General features: G+C 38.6%; 1 protein-coding gene across 15 annotated transcripts in view; it reads left to right on the top strand.

Annotated features, from left to right (window-relative positions):
* DMD (dystrophin) overlaps window positions 1-22,576 on the top strand; it is a 1,198,278-nt gene that overhangs the window by 117,031 nt on the left and 1,058,671 nt on the right. Inside the window, exon 1 of one of the 15 annotated variants that reach the window (XM_030020813.2) lies at window positions 10,023-10,329. The exons of the other annotated variants lie outside the window; for them this stretch is intronic. Coding sequence (XP_029876673.1) covers window positions 10,311-10,329 — 19 coding nt within the window. The 5' untranslated portion in view covers window positions 10,023-10,310. Of the gene's footprint in view, window positions 1-10,022; window positions 10,330-22,576 lie in introns of those variants that run through there. 15 annotated transcript variants of the gene reach the window in all.

The following is a 22,576-nucleotide window of genomic DNA, read 5'->3' on the forward strand; positions in this document are numbered from 1 at the left end:
CCTGTTCCCACTGAATTAGAGCATTTCCCGAAGGTCACCAATCTCCACGCCGCCTGTGCCAACGCAGGTCCGAAATAGAGAAAGGCGGGTGTGATCGGCAGCAGCAGATCACGGCTTGGCCCCTTGCGCCCAGATCGTTCCCCCTCTCCTCAGCCCCTGCCCACCCACTGCCTGGGTGGGCAACCAGGGGTGGCCTGGAAGAAGGGAAAAAAAAAATACTGCTGAAGAGTGGAATGGAGGAGCAGGGAGCAAAAGACCGAAGAGAGAAAAAAAATCTGTATTTTATTAATTCTCAGTAGAGTTTTCAAGCAGAAAGTTAAAACCGAGGAGTTGGTTGGAGCAGTATATCAGCATTGTAGCAGTTGTGATTGGAAACTTTCTTCACACCTTTTGACCTACTTAGTAGTGAAGATTTATGTGTCCATTCACAGCTAGAATCTCATCTTGTTTTTAAAGAATAAAATGTAAGATTGCCCTCTTTACTTTTAGACATTCTTGTTATTGTAGATCAATGAAAAGGCAAAGGAAAAAAAGCACTGAAATGTTAGTGTATGATTAACGATTTATCAAGTTGTCTTATAGCTACCTCTGCTTGCTTTCTACTTGTTTAAAGGTTTGCAAAACTGCCTGCAGAGCTGCAGAGAGAAGTAAACAGTTCATACTTTAAAAAAGAACCAACCAAACAAACAAAAAAAACCCAACACCAAACAAGCAACTATAGGCATCGCTTAAATCCCAATTGTACAATTATTTGCACAAATATTTAACTTCAAGCTCAAACTGACCATGAAACTGAAGCTCCTTCTGTTCGTTGTTTTATTTGCTGTACCTTAATTGTACTATATGTGGGAGAGTCATCTTAGCGGTCACATTTGGTGAGTCATTACCACGTTTCATAGAGGATTCATAAAGATACATCCAAGAGTAAGCAATGTTTGACAACGATGATATCATTAGAAATACTCCATAAAAAAATGATGTCTCATAGTAAGGTTTTATGCTTATGATGTTTGGATATCTATCTATTTTTAAATGTGCTTATGCCAGTTTATCAACACCAAAATGCTGGTTCTTAATCTAGACCTGGGAACATGTCTCAAAAAATGTGAGACACTGTTCATTAGAGTCAAATTCAACCAAAAGAGTAAATGGACCTCAATCAATCTTAGGTTATTTAGGAACTATGTAATTACTATTCTGTTAATTCATTGTGTACACAGAGAGGTGAAGACATGAACCAAAGTCAAGTGAAAACTAATAGAACTGATTCATTAGGGCTAGAAGGGACCATTAAGATTAGACTGACTTCTCCCTAATGCTTCTTGTAGCTTTTGTACCACATCCATAGTTTTAAGCCAGACTTATAGCTTTTTCTTTCAGAAACTCTCGGATCATGACTTAAAGTTCTGGAGAGAACATCAGAACCAGAAATACTGGTTTGGCATTGTTTATGATTAAAAATTTGCAGTTGCAGTTCTGAATTTGTCCAGCTTCGTCTTGCTATAAATATATATTTTCTTTTGCTGGATTGATAGCTGCCTGCTATTACTGTTTTCTTTCACCATGGATGTTTTCAGACAGTAATTTCCTCTTAACCTTCTCTTAACAGCCTAGATAAAATAGCAAGCAACCAAAAATGGTCAAAATAAGACAGGTTTCCAACTTTGTGTTTTGCCATTAATGAGGTTCAGCTAGGCCAGGGGTGCCCAGCCTGTAATTTTAAAGATGACTTTCACTCTAAAGAGTAATGAATCTGTTCCAGTTGCTGCCTGATACTTTTTCCCTGTTGTGTGATAAAAATTCAGTCAGTTTTTGTCATGGGACTGTGTATATCCAGTCATATGATCAGAGCGTGTATTTGTTCATGCATGGACATGATTACATTTTTCTTTACATGATGCCTCTATCATGTGAATGAAGGTGAAATCCCCATGTCACTTCAGATGTGTCTGTTGTAAAAAGCTATGATCTTTGCAATTCCGCTTAGAAAATGGCATTACTGTGCTAGTCCTCTATGTGGAAAAAGAAGAAAAGAACTTGTGCAGAAAAACAGAACCATTTGAGTTTTGTGTTAGGCTCATAATCAGTTAATCTGAAAATGTAGAGACAATTCAAAAATACTGCATGAGGCAATCATTGAATCTATCTGTATGTTGGTCTGTTTCAGATAAATACCAATCCCTGTATCCCAGATATATCTCTGAAAGGAGACTGCAAACAGAAGAAAGTTTGACCAAGTTCATGTTGATTTTGTTAGTAACACTCACTACTGGCTTCCACAGCACAGGATCAGTCTCAATGATTATGAAAATCATTGAATTCGTTACTATTTTCATCGTTCCTTACATTTCATTTGTTTTTAAAGATAACTAGTATTCAATGAATTGGGAGTAATCATTCTTCTAAAACTCTTAAGTATAACCATTGTTTGATATTTCCACAAACCTATTTTCTTGCAGTATAAAAATAACTGTTCCCATCCTCTGGATAGGCAAAAAAAAAAAAAAAGGGGGGGGGGGGGGGGAAGAGTAAGAAAAGAAAACCTACTTTTATCACTGTGTTATTACTCCTTTATTTAAAGATAAAAAAAATTCTGAATAATGCAGACTAGCTTCTAGCTGTGTTCCTTCATTAACCTTTCTGAGCTTGGATTCAGGTCCAGTGTCTGCATTACTTTTTGCGTAACTGCAACTGAAGTGATGACTATTTTGGTGTATTTTACAATCCATGTCTTAGATGTTATGTCACTTTGCATTATCACACTGAACATTTGCAACTTGCTTTCTGTACGCAGACTCAGGACTGTTCAATTAATTGGGATCAAAACAGCAAATCTCTGACAAGAATTCTAGAGCAAATTATTGTGTAATCCTTGTGACATTTTGGAGGTTAAGAGTAAGGGAGGGGAGCAGTGGGGACAGTATTCGATGGAGCACCATAACTCATTCTGTTTGGAAATCCCGTATTTATTGGTCTGTCAAGCGATTATCAGCAAGTCTGAGAGAGCAATTCAATTTACAGTAATCTTAGTGGTCAGTTTAATTAAATTAAGACTTATCGGTGAGATGTATGTTAAGAAGGTTTTGTTTTACTGCAGGCTGAAGCTATTGCTGTAAATGTGATCATGTAAGATTTCACAATAGGGCTTTGAACCCCAGTGAGACAATGCAGGAAAAAAAGGGTTAAGACGAGTTGTGATTTAGTACCAAACTAGTGCTTCAGGATGGATTGGGAATGTCCTGCTGGAGATGTGCTACTTGCTACTTTTTGGATGTTTGTAGGTTGGGGGGGTTTTGGGGTTTTGGTTTTCTTTTTACTTTCTTGGCACAGTATATAGTTGTGGGATCAGAGTCATGGTGCTGGTCAATGAAAACCAGAATATATTCTGAAGGAAACACACGTTTCCTGAATGTCAACAGATGTTTTTGCTGTTACAGTAGTATCTTTTTCCTTCTTTAATAAATAAGTTTGAATAAGCTTTACTAAAAACAGACTATAAAAGTTAGCTATAATTTTCTTGTAGACAAGCTCATTTTTATTTAGGTAAAGACAGACCATACAATGGGAATATGAAGTGAACAGGACCTCCAGGCAAACGAATAAAATCAGAAGACAAGGAGTAAAAAAAAAAAATAAGGCCAAAAATCAGGAAAGGAATTAAGGGGTCTGTATTTCCAAAGAAATACAGGAAAAATATTACACACTGAAGGTTAGGGAAGACCTGATGTGCTTTCCTTGACTCAAGTGTACTGGATTTACAGTTTGCTTGTCTTCCTGAGCAGCGCAGGGAGCTCTGGTAATGAGGTCCAGCCTTCAAGGCTTCCCAAGGATGTATGCAGCATGAGCCCATCTTTGTGAGGGGTTTGGTTTAAAACACAGCTTGCCAAGGCTGTTCTGTTGAAAGCAAACACTGCCGTAGTCTGAGAGTGCTCAAATACCCTGGTCCTTATCTCTAGTTGTCATAAAAAACTAGACAAAGGAAAGCAGTGATTTTGAGGGACAGTGTGCGAAGGATGGAGCAGCACAGATTTTTTTGAGGAGTGAGGAGGCTGAGGTGGTGGTTTCACTCAGAAGCTGCCCCAGATGCTTCCTTGTAGCGCTGAAATGGAAAAATAAATGTAACTGGATCGAAAGGTAAGGAAGGAAATGCGGTGCAGGAGAAGACAGTGACAGTAAGGACTGCCCTGCAGGAGTCTGGGGAACTCTGCTAGAGACCTCTGCTGCCGCCTGAGGAGGCGTGTAGCAACAGAAAAGCCTCGCAAGAGAAAGCAGGAGCTGAAATATCTTGAAATAATTCTTACTATATAGCTTGCCTAATTATGACATTATCCAAACTCCATGCAAACAGTAATTTACAGCAAATTGGGATTATAAAATTCAGTGAAACTGTGGTTTGTAAAATTATCAGAAATCATTGCATCCAGCAGACAATATTTGTATCTTATGATTTTCTGGTAGTTGTCTGTAGATAAGGTTGGCTTTTTTGGTAGTTCAGTACCCTGGGAAGTCCAACTGGTCTTTGGGAGTGGGTTTGCGTGCAGATAAGGTTTTAATAACGTTTCTTTTACTTTATCACGACACCAGCTGACAACTGGACAAGCTTCAGTACATTATGCTATATCTGATAATGTCTTTAGTTCCTATGTGCACAGTTTAAATTCAATATGTATGGCCTTCCAGGGCAGAAACTGCTTTTTATCTCCATTCAACCAAGTAGTTGTCATACTGCTACAGTAATAGCAGTTCTTGAATATTCCTGAGAAACCGAGTCAGAATGCATATAATTATAACAGTGAAGTAATTTTGGAAGGAATTAGGATCTAACATATCTTTGTTGCGCCTTAAAATTTAAGTATATTACTCCTGAAAACACCCCTGACTCCAAAGATTTATTTCTCATATATTTATACATTAGTTTTCAGGGAGATTACAGTGGGCGGCACAGTCATGGCTCGCTAACACATAACACTTGTTATCTTCCAACTTGGGATGGATAAAAACCTTTGCAACAGATAGGTAATTTTTTTTTATGCTTTATTATAACTGTGTGGCAGAACTTACACATTTTGATTTCCTGACCTGACGAGGCAGTCCTTTACTATCACAAACAAGACATTAGATTGAATAGACACGTTTGAGTTAGGCTTACATACAGTATCATCAGGTAGTCCAAGCTGTGAATGTTTAAAGGAACTGAAAATGGAAAAATTACAGCCACCTGATGTAAGGGGATACACTTTTGGATCATTTGAGATGTTTTCAGGGACTGCAAGTATGATACAGCAGTAATGACCTTCTATTTTCCTTTCGTATCCTTCTTTTGGAGAAAAAAAAAAGTCAAAATATTGTTACAGCTTGTAACTTTTAAAAAACCCACTGTTTTAAAAGCTGTGTGTTTCCTTGGCAGGCTGTTATCACTTGATAACACTGGCAAGAAAAGCATAAGACAGAAATACAAAACTGGGGCAGCAGGTTGATGAAAATAGAATTTTGTGGTTCAAAAAAGTGTACACATCCACCCCAAAACCCTGAAATATAAGCATATATTAAAATTCTGTGTCTCTACACATGCATATATATATATATAAAGTATACAAAAGTGTGAGAAAATATATGAAAATACAGCATAGCTTTATTTGTATACATTTATAGGAAAGTATAGAGACATGCTGTGAGTGTTCAGCAAGGCCTCTCCAGCACAGCACAAATGAACAGCTACCTTCTTCCATAATGTGACACTAAATAGAGCAGATGTTGACTTTTGATCTTGAAGCAAAATCAATTTCCAGTGGAGTTTTGCCTTTGACCTCAGCGGAATCAGGATTTTGCCTGTGATTTTATCAATTTGTTCTTTCTGAAAGCCTTTGTGGTTCTTGGTTTGTTTGTTTGGGGTTTTTTTGCCTCTGCTCTAGCTATTCTTTTTCTAATCCCAGATTATCAAAAAATCACTTCAGCCTGAGGAAAATGTGTATCTCTCTGTATAAAGCTCGTTCAGTAGTAACAGCTCTCAATTATAGAAGAATATAACCGGTTTCCTTGTAGAAGGCTCCTTCTCCAGAGCACTTTGTAAGGACTACTTTTACTCTCTGTATAAACTCTGTTTTTTCTTGGAAAACCATGCAAGTTTCTCTCCTGTGTTCCAAATTACTTAGGGATAAAGAGAGATAAACAAGATCTCTGCTTTGATATCAAACTACCTATGTGGGTTTTATTTTTCAACGGCTGAGTTTCCTACAACAGCACAGTTCCTCCATATAACACTCTCCTTCCCCAAGTCAACCCCTGCTCGGGAACGGGGGGCAGAGAAGCTTCAGCGAGGTGGGAGGAAGGAAAACACTGTGGCAGGCACGGCAAGGTGAGAAGGCATTTGGGTAGGGTGGGAGAGATGGTCCTTGAGTGTTCTTCCAGCCCACGAGGTGGACGGAGGTCAGAGAACAAGAGTTGGTGTCCCTAAGGTACGGCTCTCCCAACCTACGAGTCCCATACGGGGGAAGAGTCCAAAGCTAAACTCTGGTATATGATTTTAGACTTGCTTTTCCCATCAGATGATTTGCGGTTATATTTCGTGCGTGACGTGAAGAGTTGTATGTGACAGAGGAGTTTTATGGTTCTTTTGGACGTGACAAAAAAAAACCAGTTTGTGGACCCTCTTTCCATTAGTCCAGATTGCTTATTGATTGTAACACTTCCTTTAAAAAGAAATTCCTTCCTTTCACAGAAAGCACTTGGTTTTTGAATAGCAATAACTTTGTCTAGGTGTAAGGGAACCTAAGCAATGGTACTTAAACATTTAGGGGTATTTTTGCTTATACCAGGTAATGATCCTGAACAAGACTGTACCTATAAGCAAATGTACCCCTCTTGTGGAGCTTAGGAAAAAAAGAACAGAAAAGCTTTTGATAAATGCCAAACATAAATGATGAAAAGTAACCATTTCTGTGAAATTCATGTTTTAACAAACTCTTTGCTGGATGAGGCCTGTCCTTGCGTTCCTGTGGTGCAGATATACAGAGTAAAGATGGAAGCAACTGCCCTTTGCAGTGCATGTCTGCCCTTTCTCAGAGTAATGGAAAACAATTTCTGTAAGGAGAAGTAGATTGCATTGAAAATTGCTATTTCTTCTTCCCAACTGAAATTAAGAAATTGAACAACATGCTCTGGCTTGTGCTAGACTCCTCTATACTCCCTAACTATTATTTTATTGTGAATTACTAATTTATGTAACTGAGTGGGTTTACTTTTTTTCCCCCCCTCTTTGATTTCTTGCCTGCTTTTCATGCTTATGCCATATTTGTCAAAGTTTTGAAGGTCTTTGGAATAGACACTGTGTCTAGTCCTGTGTTTCTACAGTACTTGTTTCTCCAAGACACAGATGTGACAGTGGTCTCCATGTTAAAAGAGTTACAAAGACTGAATAGCTATATCATATGGAGATAATCATAGCATCCCTATTTGTAATTGCTTACTAACCTTGTTCTGTGCTATGCTAGTGCTGGAATAAGCTTGCCATCATATACATGTTCAGTCATGCACAGTTTCTGCTGAATTTTGTTTGGGAAACAGGTGAAAGAAAGAAAACACACAACCTGTTCTGCTCATAAAGGAGGCTTGAAATTGCATCTCTGAGCCTTCAGAAGTGCGGCAACACGCTATTCTGCTCTGAGATGCGCTGAGCCCTGCTGTAGGCATCGAGGCATTGCCCACGCTGTAAATGGCATGGAGGACGTGCCTAGATGCTTTATTATCTTGTGCATTCAATTAAAAAAGTTTTAGCTGCTGTCTTTCTTTCCATGACTGAGTAGTTCAAATGGCTTAATCTAACAGGTTTAACTGAAAGCTACTTTCACATAACCTTCTAGGCTGTTGTCCTAAAAGATGGTAAGTCTTGAGTACAACTCTGAATAGGACATGAAATGACCTTTAGTTTCAGTTGAATGGATTGTTACAGCGAACGAAGAGAGGCTGAGTATGTTTCTTTGGGTGACAAAAACAAAGCACAGCAAAGTTGAATTCAAGCTGGAGCCTAGTTGAATTTATTATACTTTTATTTGCTTGCAGCTGAAGTGAAAAAAAGTTTAGTAAATTGAACAGACCCATTTATGAATACGTCTAGTATATATGCTGGAGCCTTTCAACTCTGTGTGGCAGTTCCACTCTGAAAAGCGGAGTGGGTTATAGAAAATATACCCTCCTCCGAAGGGGAAGAATGTATTTTTCTGAACATTCTTTGGTTTAGGGTGGCACAAAACGTGATGTATCTGGCATGCTAACATCTCCATCATGTGAAATCAATGCCTGCATAGTTTTGGGGTTTTGGCTTTTTTTTTTTTTTTTTTAATCTAGATTTCTAGATTTCTACTTCTTTTTTTTCTCTTACTTTAACTTTTAATTTTGTTCTCTAAAAAAGAACATAACTGCCAAATTTGGGGGTTTGCTGCATTTAATAACAACAGGTAACCAACTAGGTAAATAACCGTTGTACTTAATATTTGTATTACATGGTTTTGGAAAAAAAGTAAATCTTGAGAAAGAAACAAATTCTTACTAATGAACTCTGCTGAGGTGTTAGCAGGACCATGTAGCTGGACCTTTCCAACAACAGTGATGCTACTTAGTGCAGGATGCAAGAGGAGGGAAGAGCTGTAGCTGACCGCAGTAAATGTAGGAGAAGCCACTTTAAGTCCACATTGTACAGTAATATTTAGGGTGTCTGTTCCTTTGGAAGCATCTCTGTACTGGGCTTCTGTGCTGAAAATAGAAAAGAATGGACATTTGCTTTTGTTAGGAGACTGCTATATAGTTTGTGTGTGGGTTTTTTTTTTTTTTTTTTCCCCTCCTGGATTGGGTCTGCTGTCAGGTGAATGCTGATTAGTAGTATCTTTTATCTACACAGATTCCAAGGTTTATGATTACTCCCAGTTTTACACTGCCCACAAAAGCCAGTTTAGCCTAGTTAATAAAATCCCCAAATTTTAGAGATCTTCACAATGCTTAAATACAGTACCACACTAATTCAGAATGGAGTGGTCCTAAGTATTTACTGCCTCCACATCTCCTGCCTCTTCGCTGTCATGGTTTTATGCTGCACTGTGCCTGACAGACCACACGCTCTACAGCCCAGTTGAAATACTAGTGTAAATCTTTCCTCGACCAATTCTTTGCCTACTGCTTTCTCTCAACAAATGTTTTTAAAACTAGCCTGTTAGCTAGTAAAGGAACTTTTGAATTCATTCTGATGTAGTCTCCAAACTTGGATTAGAAGAGTTTTATGGGAGAATAACAGTTAATAATATAATAATCATGTTAACCGGAATAATCAGGACAAAAATATAGAGAAAAGAGGAAAATTCTTTTGTCTGTACCCCGCCCTGGTCATTTAAAAAAAAGAAATAAAAATTAAATGAAAGCCAAACAACCCTTTCAGGGTTAGAGCAAGCATGTTTGTTGAAAGACAGCAGATGGTGTTAAAGTTGGTTATGGTAATATGTGTTGTACCTATCCTTCCCCTCTTCTTTTAGTTTAAAAAAGAAAAAAGGAGGGGAAGGGAATCATAGCTCTTCTATTTTATTTGCTGACTAGAATTAGGGAAGAACATACTGCAGATGGAAATATACTGTCATATATGAAAGAGATGTAAGCTGGTTTTAGGGAAATGATACACAAAGACGACCACAAAGAAGAAAGCGGTTCCTATTTGATGAAGCAGGTAGCCTTTTTTTTTTCTTAGGGACTTTAAGCCTATTTGAATAGGATTGTAAAAGCAGGAAGAATAATCTGTCTCACACAGAGCCGTACGCTGTACTCCAGCGTTCGAACAAAAAGCCGACAGAAGCACGAGCGTTCCCAAAATGTTGCTCCCTTGCCCTGCTTCCCCGGAGCACTGCTGCTCTGCTGCTGCAGCCTGCCCTCCAGAAATCCTGGGTGAAAGAGGAGGGCTGCTACTGCTGGGGAAACTAAGATTACTGATTAGGAGAGAACATAATCAGGTAGATTGAGCCTGTGTAGGGAGAAACCATTTCAGCGAGAAGGGAGGGAGTGCAGCATACGCTGGCTGCCTACCTTGGGAGAGTACCTTGCTGTTGTTTAAGAAAACAAAATTGGCCGTAATTCTCCTCTCGGCTTCTGAGGAGAGGGTGCTCTTTTTGTGCCCGTGAAGCTGGAGGGTGATTGCGTGCGTGCGTTACCTGCGCCTGGCAATGAGTCTCCCTCCAGGTTTCTCCTACTTCGGAGAATGTGTTAGAGAGAAGTACCCACGGGGAAAGCAACTAAGCGCTTCCCCACGAAGGTAGCAAGACACCGCGGTGCCGGCGATGCCTGGGGATGCCTCGGGTGAGTACCGGCTGTAAATGAATGCAAGGACTATTCAAAAGAGTGAAGAGCAGCAGCAACGCAACCCTAAAGACGGCATTTAGGTCAGTTGGCTGCCTCCCGGGATGTCTGTGCCTGGCTGGGGTGCTGCCTGCTGCGTCGAGGGGGCTGCGGGAAGTTCTTCTGAAAGGACTCCAAAGTTAAGGGCAAATGGGGCTCCCGGGAGGGGACCGACCCCGTCGCAGCACCAGCTCCGTTCTGCCCGATAGCCGTGCCTTGCAGAACTTTATTTTGAAATCTGATTCAAAACGGGTTGGCGAATAGCAACAGGGTGTTCGTACGGAAGGGAAAACAAACAAATATTTGCATGCAGTAAATTTTGGATTAGGTTAAACAGATTTTTTTTTTTCCCCCCTGTCGATGGACCGTGCAGTGTGTTCAAATCGCAATACCGAGTGTTTGCACAGTTGTAGATAATAGATGCTAGCTGATCAAAGAGGATTTAGTTGTTTTACTAAATGAGCTCCTCATTATAAAGACAGCAGAAAGATGTAAAGTTTTCTGCAAACAAATTTGGATGTGGTCAAATGAATTACTCAACTGATGATATAGAAATAGCTTGGAAACTGGGCCATCAGGCGAAAACAACCTTGCATTCAGTCTAGGGTAATTGCATAGACTTGTCTGCAGAGGATTGATCCTGAAAAGTAGCTAAAGTAACTTCATGTCTTTCAGGCCATTTGGAAATAAAGCTTGAGAGAATATTTGACTGTATATATGTAATACAATGCTCCACTGGGAGTGAAAAAATTAATGCTAGCTTCTGTTATGAATAGGTACCTTGATGCATTGTAACAAGTTTTATTCTAGTCTTCCTTCTAAAAATGGGGGGAGAATATGTATTTTCTCTGAAACAAGCAATATTTTTTTTATGTCTCATGCAGGAAAAAACCCAGACATTTCTGCAGTAGTTCAAAACTGAAGTATCTTCAGGGTATTTCAAAACTAATTTTATTTTCTCTTCCTATTTTTTGCATCCTTTCCTAACTTGGAGGTATGAAATAATGGTTGCTCCATCATAAGGATGTAGCATTGTAGCACTGTGTAGCATTGTCATATTGGCTGGCTTTATAAATCTATCTTTACTGGAGTGATTAAAATACTGTTTCCTGTTATTAAATGGCTTTTATTAATCTTCTCTCTTAAAGAAAAAAAAAAGTTTTGTTTTTATTTCTATTTCAACATTTGTGCTTTATTCATAAGACACATTTCTCTGGAAACTACAGAGGCCAGTTAATGGTTTATGAGTTCAAGCTGAGCTGAATATAGCTAAGCTCTGTCTTGCTTGACATTTCATCAAAAGCTGTGTTGATTTGCAATGTTTACGGACCTATTTATTGAACCTTCACAGCTTGAACTATGCCACCGAGCTTGTTGACATTGCCGAGTTTATCTCTTGGTGCTTGTGCAATCTCAGAAGAAAAGTTTAGAGCAAATGAGTTATAACAAACTTGTCACAGTTCATAAAATATGCAGTTAGGACAATGAAGTTGATCTTCTTGTTCATTGACCATGATACATTAGAGAAATCTGAGTAGGCTAACACAATCTCATCTGGGTAGGTGAGCGTGTGTCCTTCTCTGTGATATTAACTTTCAGATTTGACTGTAGCATCTTACGGGCTTTAAAAAGCAGCTCGTAAACAGAACAAATATTTTCAGTTCAAAAGACTATTTATATTTGAAAACAAAACCCGGCTGCTTTGCAGCACTATATAACATGATTATCTCACTTCCATATAGATCTTACTTTGTGAGGAGTGATATATCAAATGAGTAAACAGCAAATTGAATCAGAGGCTCATAAATACCATAAAAAAATAATTCGGCTTTTAATGGTGAGAGCATCCCATGCTCTGTGCTATTCTCCAGAACATCCTGTCTGCATAAACCCTATTTTTAGCCAATAAAATAAGATATATCTTGCTATATAATCTACTACTATTACTGGATCAATAGTGCACATTATCATGGTTTCAGACACTTCTCTATGTAACTTGAACAGAAATAGATCAAAGATAGTGCAACTGCCTGGCATCTCTGCAAAAGCAACAGAAAACTATGCGCTATTTATTCAACACCAGTAAAATGGATAGTTTAAGAAGTCATGGATTCTTTTTTTCTTTTCTCTTTCTTTTTGGGTTGCAGGGGAAGCTGTTTTCCCATGTGAACATTTTCATAGCTACCATTAACTGGGTTAACATAGTTGTTCATTCTCCTTTTAGAACTGTGGGTATGCAGCCAGTTATAAACATCCAAAAGGGAAATCGGATATTTAAAAAAAAAAAAAAAAGTTGGAGAATTTTTCCATGTAGTTGAATGGTCTTTGATTGGGCTCTTGGTTCCTTTTCAACAATGAATGAATAAAGAGTTTATGCTTTTCAAATAAAAAGTAATTGCTTATTGATTGTTGAATGCAAATTGTATTCGAAGGGTACAACAAGAAAAAAAAATCATAGGAATATGCTGGGGGGGGAATATTTGCTTTGCTTAACGATTGCTATGTAATGTAGCCTGCTGAATTATCTGCGAAGACTTACTAGGCTCAAATATCTAGACAATAGAGAGCAATAAAGTCTTTCAGCAAGCAAGTCCAAGCAAGAAAAGAACATTGGTGTCTTGTTTCCTCAACTGACTGTGCCTTAGCAGATTAGTCTCCTAACTTAAATGCTTGAGTTTGGATAGTGCGGGAAGCCCTGATTTATTTATTAGAACCTTTGTGTGAATAACTTTAAGGTGTTGCTATCCAATTAAAACACGCTTATGTAAGTAGATACAGAAAATACCAATCAGTCCTCGTAGTTACATACAGTTTCTTAACTCTGTGGGAAATGAAACATACTTTGGAGAGAGCATTTAAATTAGCAAGAATTCATCACCAGAAATTCTAAAGTTAATGGTGTTCTGTGTGCATGGGAGGGTCAGCTGATGTCAGTCTGGGGAATCTACAGAAACCCACAACCTCCTGAAATATCTTAAAATATTTGAATATATTTCATAGGATTGTATCTTTCATAATGATATTTCTGATTTTATTTACTTTGTATCCCTCAAGCTACTCTCTTCTTATGCCATTTGTCAGCTTGGCTTCTGAATTTTTTTTTTTTCTCTTACAGTAGCAACATCCTCTGGTCTCTTTTCCTTTTTACGTGAGAATTCACCAAGAAGGGCAGACATAGGGGCTCTAAGTGTCTTCAGTCTGTGCTGACTCTTGTACATTGGTCAGTGTTGTATACATAAAAGGTTCTTAATTTAGCACTTGTTAGACATTAGGACCAATTGTTTCTGCCTGAAGTTAAGCCTTGTGAACATACTGGAAAGCATTGGTATTAAGGGCAATATTAGGTTCCAACTAAAATGTCTAACAATCTTCTGTAAAAATATACTCTTAAGCACCCCAAATACATCCTATGTGTAACATTGAACAAGATAAGTCTTAAATATAGATAGCCCGCCCTGCAAGGTAATTTAAAAAAAAAAAAAAGTTATATGGATTTTTCTGTTTACTGTTTTCCAAACAGAATGCAGAACTTATGAAAATTTCTACCTTACTTAAGTTTTATTAAGCCCATCTTAAGCAATCAGTATTTAAATTATCATAAACATGTAATTCTCAAATGCACTGTTCAGCTTTGCTCACAATTCAGCCCTGCATTTTTGTCAGGTACTTGATGTGTTCAGCAACCACATATTTTCTGGCAGATGGAGAGCATCCCTTTTAATACTCATCACAGGAATAACTATTCCTACCAAATGAAAGGGAATTTGCTGTAAGCATTCCAAGATGTGTTTGACTTCAGTTTGTTTAACAGCTAAATGTAGTGATGATAGATACAAGCAGAGTTTCAGGGGAAAACGTTGTGGGTTTTGCAGTCTAATCCTCATCCACCAGAGCAGGACGCTCCCATGAAACTCAATTTTAAAGTAAATATTATATTGGATGTTAGAAAGCATCAATTCAGATAGTCAGGTCATAAGTACAAGCATGGTCAGTGCAAAGCTTGGGTGAAAGGCTATTGTGTTGCTACTGAACTAGCTTCTTAAAGATTACAATAAAAAGGTTGAGCTATCGTTTTATCATTAAAAAGTAACAGAGATGGTTAAGGATATTTCTCAGTACTTTTCTCTCCTCCCTCTCCAAACAGATTTTCTATGTGTACAGAAATATATTTAAGAAATTCACTTCCATTTTAAAACAAAAAGTGTACTTTTATGGCCTATTTAACAGCATAGAGACTAATGCTGATGATGGGTTGGTTTTAGGACTTTACTCTTGGTCCAGGGAAAGAAAGACGCTTTCTGCAATATCTTATTTCTTGCAGATAAAACTTAATCAGCCTAATGGAATCAGGGGAGCATTGTTGTCTGCCTGTTTCAGAGGAAGTTATGGGATAAGGGAGAGTAAACAAGTTTCTTGAGGCAAATGTACAATAAAATTATCAAAATAAATAATTGGAGATAGATTTCTCTAACTATCTCCATGTTATAGAAAGAACAGAAAGGACAAGAAATTTCAAAACCAAACCAATAGCTTCTCTAACTTTTTTGACAGAGATTGCTCAGGCAAGTTGCCATCATGCCAGTTTTATACCACTATAGTGAATAAAGGCGCAAGTTCTGTTTTGTACAGTATTTAAAATGTAAATGCTTCAGGCAGAGGCTATTCTTTCTGCTTGTTTTGTGTTGTCTCGATCAGTAGACACCAAGCCCCCTAAGTGCTAGTATGAAGTGAAAACATGAATAATACAACATAATTTAAAAAATAATTGCTGTCTCAAAATCCTGGTTCAGGTAAACTGATAAGGATAGGGTGGGCTATGAAAACTTGACTATAATATGTAAAATGAGTATATGGTTTCCCAGGGTCATAACAAGGCAAGCTGGTTCTGAATCTTCTGCTGACAAGCTCAAGCATGTAAGATTCATTTGTTTGATGAGATTTTTTTTTTTTAATAAGGTGGGTTTTTTTTCCAATTTACTCATTAAGTTTTACTTATCTTTGCCATTGTGGCCTAAATAAAGACATGCTTCCCCTTTATAAATGGTCTGCTTGAAGACTTTACATAATTGTGCTATAGCAATGCCATCGTTTTGAGATGTTTATTTTTTTTTCATTGCTAAGAACCATGGTCAGTGGAAGATTTATTGTTAAAGTGCTGCAAGATAGAGTCTAGAAGTATGCTATTCTTCATTAAAAAAAGCCTTTGCTCTCACTATTTTTTTTTTTCCATTGGTCTGCCAAAACCTGTTGATTTTGAGAACACAAATATAAAGCCGCTTTGTTCATTCAGGATTTTGTTCTGAGAAGGTAGCGCTAGGTCACAGGATGCTATGTTTAGAGGCAGGTTTCTGGGTTAATCTCTACATTTATAATATCAGCTAATTTTGGTTGGTTGTTTTTTTTTATACATTCTTCCTGACTGAAACAAAATAAGAAGAAAAGATGTGTACGTCAATGAAGAGATAAAAGCCCATGCCTGTTAGCATTTTTTAATTTTTTTTTTTTTTTTAATCTGAGGATGTCCCAAGACATTCAGAAATGATGAGAATTAAGCAAAATGCTCCCTGGTAGAATTCTTTGTGGCCTGGAAAAGACTGAAGGCACACACATACATAGGGAAGACAGTATGAATTCCTTTGTTGGTGTGATTAATGAAGCGTCACCTGTAGACAGGAGTATTGGTAATGACTGGAGGTGGGATATGCCCCCCTAGCCCTCGTCACTGGTGACTTGCAGCGCATCCATGGTTAGAATTCCTGTCTTTCTAAATGATCCAGATAATTCAGATACTGTGCTTTTACCATTTACCTATGTACTACCTATGTGTATTCATTGGCTCCTCTAGATTCAAAGCTTGAAGCAAAAATATTAATCTGATTAATTCCTTGTTAAAATAGTCTTTGCCTACTGCCACTAATCAGACTGTGATCTCCACTGACTTTTTCTTCAGCCCAGGGCCCAAGCAAGCTCCAGGCAGCTGCTCTGAAAAGCTGTAAATTGGATTGCCATGTTAGTGGCTGGTCCTGCTCTTTTCTTCTCTCCCCCGTCCTCCCCCAGGCCCTTTCCCCAACAAGGGGCTGGGTGGCGATGTCTGGGGATGCTCCTCAACTGCCAACGAGGTACAGCCACCTGCATCGAAGTCACTCTGGTCCATGGTTTGCGATGGGTCTTTGGTATCTGGCACGGTTGAATTGGAGGGGTGAGCGTGGCTGCGGCAGACTGAGAACAGTCCAGAAATCCCCTGGAATCATTTGAATCCTCCCAGCTTTTCCATTACTGGCCACAAAACTTGCTGCTTCTCTGATGTTGGGATTTCTCCAGCAGCAAAATTAAATTTTGTGTAAGTGATGAGAAGAAAATAAATTACTTTATCCTTCACCTTTGGAAAGGGGAAACTAAATCTCGGTTGTACTTCTGAGAACCTTTTGAGTCAGCCTGCACAGCTCTCACAGAGAATTGAAGACTTTGCAGCCATCTCAAGTTACTTTATTTTTTGTGGCTTTTCCTTTGCCTAGAGGGCTGATTTTTCTGAGCAGTGAGTTCCCCAACTTACTAGAGTCATATTTTATCATCTTGATGAAATTTCCACAATCTCGGAGAGCTTTGCCGCATAACTAATTCAAACCTTGTTAGTATGCTGCATTGCACTTAGCTGTAGATGTGTCAACAGAAGTCTGTGATGAAAGGAGATCCAAGGAACAATATCCTCAAAGATGTCACCAAGATCACTATGGGGTATGTTTGCAGTAGTGTGACACTACAGTCTTTGGAACATTTATATATAAATTCTTAACTATTTATGAAGTGCAGCAGGCAAAATCCTGTAGCATTTTGTACTGGAGTGATGTAACTTCAAATTTAATCCTGGGAAATTCTGAGCAAGCTCTTCAGGTTCAAACAACTGAATCTGTCCAGATTTCTAGCTTGTTTTCTGCTTCAACTGGATTTATACAATTGATTCCCATTTTTGCCTTATAGCAAAAGGAATCAAGGAGAGAAATACCATTTGTGGTAAACCCCCTGTTGTGATCATTTGAATTATTGAAATACTTGTGAAGGATGGGTATTGACAATTAGGAAGTTCCCCCTTCCCTTAACAACACAGTAGATGTTCTGGTGATTTGTACTAAGAGTTGTGAAGTTACCTGATGTGTTTTATAGAAGCAGCTAGGAGTATTTTAAAAAATGGTAAAACATTTTTTGGTTATGAAAGGTTTTTCCCACCATTCTTTGGAAATGAAGAAAAAGAGAATTTATTGACAGATTTAAGAAGAAAAATGAATACAATTTATAGAGTTTTAGTAGCATGGCAAAACTGTGTCATGTACACAGATCATCAACAGCACACCATCAGAAAGTGATGACTCCTCACAGGTCAGCTCTCCTGAGACCTACCTGGAGTGCAGTCTCTGCTTTTGGGATTCCCCATAGACACAGATGTACTGGAGCAAGTCCAGAGCAGGGCTGCAGGATGGTTGGGAGCTGGAGCACATGGCATGGAGGAACTGGGTTTATTCACCTTTCAGAATAAGGCTGGGTGAGAAGGATGGCCATCTACCACTGCCTGCCTGGAGGTTTGTAGAGAAGAGAGAGACAGATGCTTCTTAGAGGCGCGTGGTGATAGGACGAGAGGCAAGGGATGCGAGTTGGAAGAAGGGAAAATCAGGTCAGGTATAAGAAAAACTTGTTCTCAGTGGCCGGTCACTGGAATGGCTTGTGCAGAGACATTGTGGGATCTCCGTCGTTGGAGATGGTCAAAACCCAACTGAACATAGCACTGAACAATCTGCTCCTGCTGACCCTCCTCTGGCTGTGGAACTTGGACAAGGAGACCTCAGGAGGTCCCTTCCAGCCTCAGCTGTTCTGCAGTTCTAGCTATGGAGCTCGTATTAAGACTTTAACATTGCACAGTACTTTTTGTTAAAATATCACTTGGGGTTTTTTTGATGAATGCAAATTCTTAGAGCAAGAAATGTCTTTTTAGGAATTGGATCTGTTCCTGGACTGAGTGAAGAAAATTGTGATAGAAAAATCAGGCTGAAAATCAAATAGCTCTGGCTAAATTTTCTTATGATGCTGTCATGCTTATTAATTGGGGGGTTTTGTTTGTTTGTTTTTTTAAAGTCAGCAACATTTGAGCCCCAGACAAATTTTGAAGCAAAATTTTCCAGAGCTGGGGAAGAAAGGATAAATAATTACAAATTATTTTTCAAATTCCATGAGTGCCTTCTATTGCCACTTTGCACAGGTAGCAGATTTAAATTTCATCCGAGTGTAAAGAACAGAGGACTGAGTGTGTGGCAGTGTGTAGCTAATCTTTCTGTGCAAGGGCAGACATCGTTGATCTGTATTATGTTGAATCTTTGAAGCTTAACCCAGATCAGTGTCCTGAGCAAAGCAAAATGCAAACACTTTGTAAGAGAAATGCTTTGAAAGAAATCTGTTACCAAAGTCTTCATCTTTTAATTTTAGTTTCTTAGCAGCTGGTCCTTAGTCTACCTAATTGCATTATAATGGCTTTATGCTGCACCAGATGCTGAAGGGATAACATTTTTCTTTCCTGGATAGCAATGCAGTCTCTACATTTGGAATTCTGTTTTGTGGTTGTCCCTGTGTTAAGCTGTGCCTCCAGCAAACCACAGGTACTGGATTCTGATTTTATATTAAATAAAAGCAAATTCTTTTGAACCTCCTTGAGAAACAGAAATAAAAGATCTCTCTAAATGACAGAATTTTGTTAGTGACTTAATCTCTAAGTGCAACCTTTGTTCTAAGTGCAAAAATAATGATTTACGTCCTGTCATTACTAGTGTTTGCTAGTAAACACTAGCTTGTTTCCTTTCCTATTTATCAGTCTTTATTAAGTTGTTCTTTCTATGTGCATGGCTAGACCTATGCAGTGGTCTAGTTTGTTATGTTGCATGGAATAAGGCTTTATGAGAAGGAAGCAATCTGTCTTTATGGCTAATTGCAGGGGCAATCATAATTCACAGAGGCTATGATCAGATTATGAGTTTCCTCAGCCATCCTTGCCAAGATCTGATTTAAAAGGAAAAAAAAAAAAAAAAAAAAAAAAAAAAAAAGAAAAAAAAAAAAAAAGAAGAAGAAAAAGAGTTAAGAGTGCTGTTGCACTTTCAGTCAGTGCAGATTTACTGTTATTGAAGAAGGCTTCTTTCTTTCATATGTGATTGTTCTATATGCCCTGTTTGGGAACAAAGTAACGTCGTAGCAGCTCCCTTTAAAAGCTTGAAAGGAATCTTTAAATTTGAAAGTGGAAAACTAATTTTTAGTAAATGGAATTCTTAAATTAATAATCACCTGCTATTAAAATAATATCGGTAGGCAGCATCTCAGCCATCTTAATTATTTTATAACTTGTTACATAGATCATGCAAAGTATAATTTACTAATAGTGGTATTGTTTTCTTTTGTGTATCAACCTCAATATTACATAGAATTTTAACTCCTTCCTGTAACCCTAACTTTAAAACCTATCAAAGGGCATCACTTATTTCTGAAAAATGGTTTTGTATGTTTTCTTTTAAAATACCTGCTTACTAAAGAGAATATGTTTTGCTTCTGAGACTAGTGGGAATTAAGAGCATATTGAACATTTAAAGAATAAATTTCCCGGTAATGCCCGAACCCCTTAGCAAGCACCAGAGCTGATGGGAGTAGAGGGCAAAGAAGGTGGCGTTGAAACTTTACGCTTCCATTGCGGGAATGCAGCTTCAGATTAAGACACTTAAATGTAAGTGTTTCCTCTCCCACTGTCGCCAGTGGAGATCTTGGACCAGATTCAGTTGTGCACACCGAGGTATTTAGCATTGTTTTAAGTACAGTGAGATGTCCTGCCTGGCCCCGGCTGGTGCTGCAGGAGGATGAGACTCTTGTGTCCCGTGTCCTATCTGCAAACCCCACGGAGGTGTCATTGGTTGCCACAGAGCACCAGCTGCCTGTATGTAGGCAAGAGAATACCACCAGGAGGAAATGCAGTCTCTGAAGCCTGGAGAAGAGTCTTAAAAAAGGCACTTAGTGGCTGTTGAGATCCCTTTGGACTCAGCAGACGCTGCTGCTGGGGTCTTGGTTCAGTTGCCAGCATTGACAGAGTCATTTCGCGTTATTCAAGATCTATAGCTTCTCCTGTTCAGCCTCTAAATGCTCATGCAGAAAAGCATGTCATTGCCAGGTCCTCTTATATCTACCAATGCTGTAAGCCCTTCTGAGATATCTCCCATGCATTAGGTGCTTGTGTGGAGACAACACTCTTTATAGCCTCATCATCATCATCTCTAATGAGATTTTATTCTTATTTCTAGGGTAGACACCTAAATTAAGGTTCTAATTTCAAACTCAGTCTCACTCCTCAAGTTGTTTTCCTTCAGTTTTGAAAATAAATATTTTTCACTGTGTTTATTTTTGTGCATGTAGAAACTCATATTGCACATTTTTCAGTCATAATTTATGGTGGTGTTTTCTATTTCTCAGTTTGCAAGTCTGAAAAAAGAGAAGGGGAGAAGAGGGGGAAAAGGACGAGGGAAGGGCAAGTGAACAAGAAAAACTACATAAATCTCTTCATGAGGTTTTTTTGGGGAAAAAAAAAAAATCCCTGAATAGATATAAACTTTTCATTACCTGTAAAGCATAAATAATTTCAACATGCCTTATGTCTTACCTTTTCTTCTGATCAGTAAAACAGTTTAATTACCACTTCTCCCCACGAAGCGACTAGCCTACAGATAAATGCTATGAATAGCCCTCATCCCTCATGAATGAGAATTCCCTCCTGCTATTAGTAACTGTCAACATGCATGATTGTTTCTGCACTAAAAGTCTTGGTAGAGTTCCTCATTAATTAGTTTGTGTACAAACATGACTACCTCTGCCAGTGGAAATAATGGGATGCCATTAAAGGTAAAGCCAGAGAAGATCTGACTAAAGTAGATGAATCTTCATTACAGTCTCACCATATGACCTTTATCAACATCTCAAGCTTCATTACACACACAAGGTTGTTGCCCCGGATTTGTAGTGATAGCTTCCGATGCTCATTTTTTTTAGTTATGTGGATATGCAGTTCATTTTCTTCCACTTGGATTCTACTTTTCACCAGACTTTATTCTACATGTTTCAAAAGTTGCCTTGCATAACCAAGGAGTGAGAAGTCACACTGGTATATAAATGTGTATGACAGCGTGCAGCTAGTCTTTCTAAACTTCAAGTGGCCAAATAGTGTAATAACCAGTGGATTTTTCATAATTACTTTTTAAATTTGGTAGATCCAATGCCTTTTCTTTGTGTGGACTCCAATAGTCATTCTCCTTGATGCAATACAAAAGAGAAAGAAAACTATTTCCTTCAGGAAGAGTAAACAGTTTGACTGGGGCAAGTGTCAGTGTAATGTCATGGTTCTTATGTCAGTATTTCCTCCAAGTAATGGGTGTCCATCGTTGCTGTTTAAAAGGTTACCTTGATAACCCAAAGGAGAAGTTGTCTAGTAGGTTTGGGCTGAGCGGTATTAAGTTGTAAGAGTCACCTGCTCAGACCTGAGAGTTCTTGTTCCTATGTGATTTTTCCAAGAGTTGCTTTCCACTCAGATTACAAGACAGGACATCCCTACCATGTCGCCTGAGAAGCCTTTGGTTTCTGGATGGTTTTAGATTAGCAGGATACCATGTGTTGTTTCACTGATGATAGTCCTCAAATAATTGTTTTAACTGAGTTTTTCCTGTATCTGAGATGAAGACCTGAGTGTCAACCTGACTCCTAAATTGACCTTTTTTTGGAATGGGATTTATGGTGCCTGGTCTTATGAGGTCTACTTTTTTTGTCATGCAGATAAGTTGGGAGTAAAATTGCCAGTGGCTTGTGGACCAGAGAGTGACTGGTCAGCATGGGTTGCTTCCCCACTTCTCTGTCCTTGCGTAGCAGGTGTTTGCAGCACAATACATGTGGCTTCCAGTGACCTGTCTATGCACAGTGTGCCAATTCTTTTGTTTATCTCCATTGCAATAATACTTGTGTTAGGCAGGGATTCACGTAGGTGCTTGTCTGAATTAGCTACAAGGTTAAAATAACAAAGTAGCCCAGAACAAATCCCAAACAGATTGAGGCAGATGAACTATGTATGGGAATCTCCGGACTGCTCCAAATTCCCAGAGTCAGGCATATTTAACATCCTTAGATCCTGCTCAGTGTGGGAGTGGCA

Source organism: Aquila chrysaetos, chromosome 7 (assembly GCF_900496995.4).
Source record: "Aquila chrysaetos chrysaetos chromosome 7, bAquChr1.4, whole genome shotgun sequence".
Lineage (NCBI taxonomy): Eukaryota > Metazoa > Chordata > Aves > Accipitriformes > Accipitridae > Aquila > Aquila chrysaetos.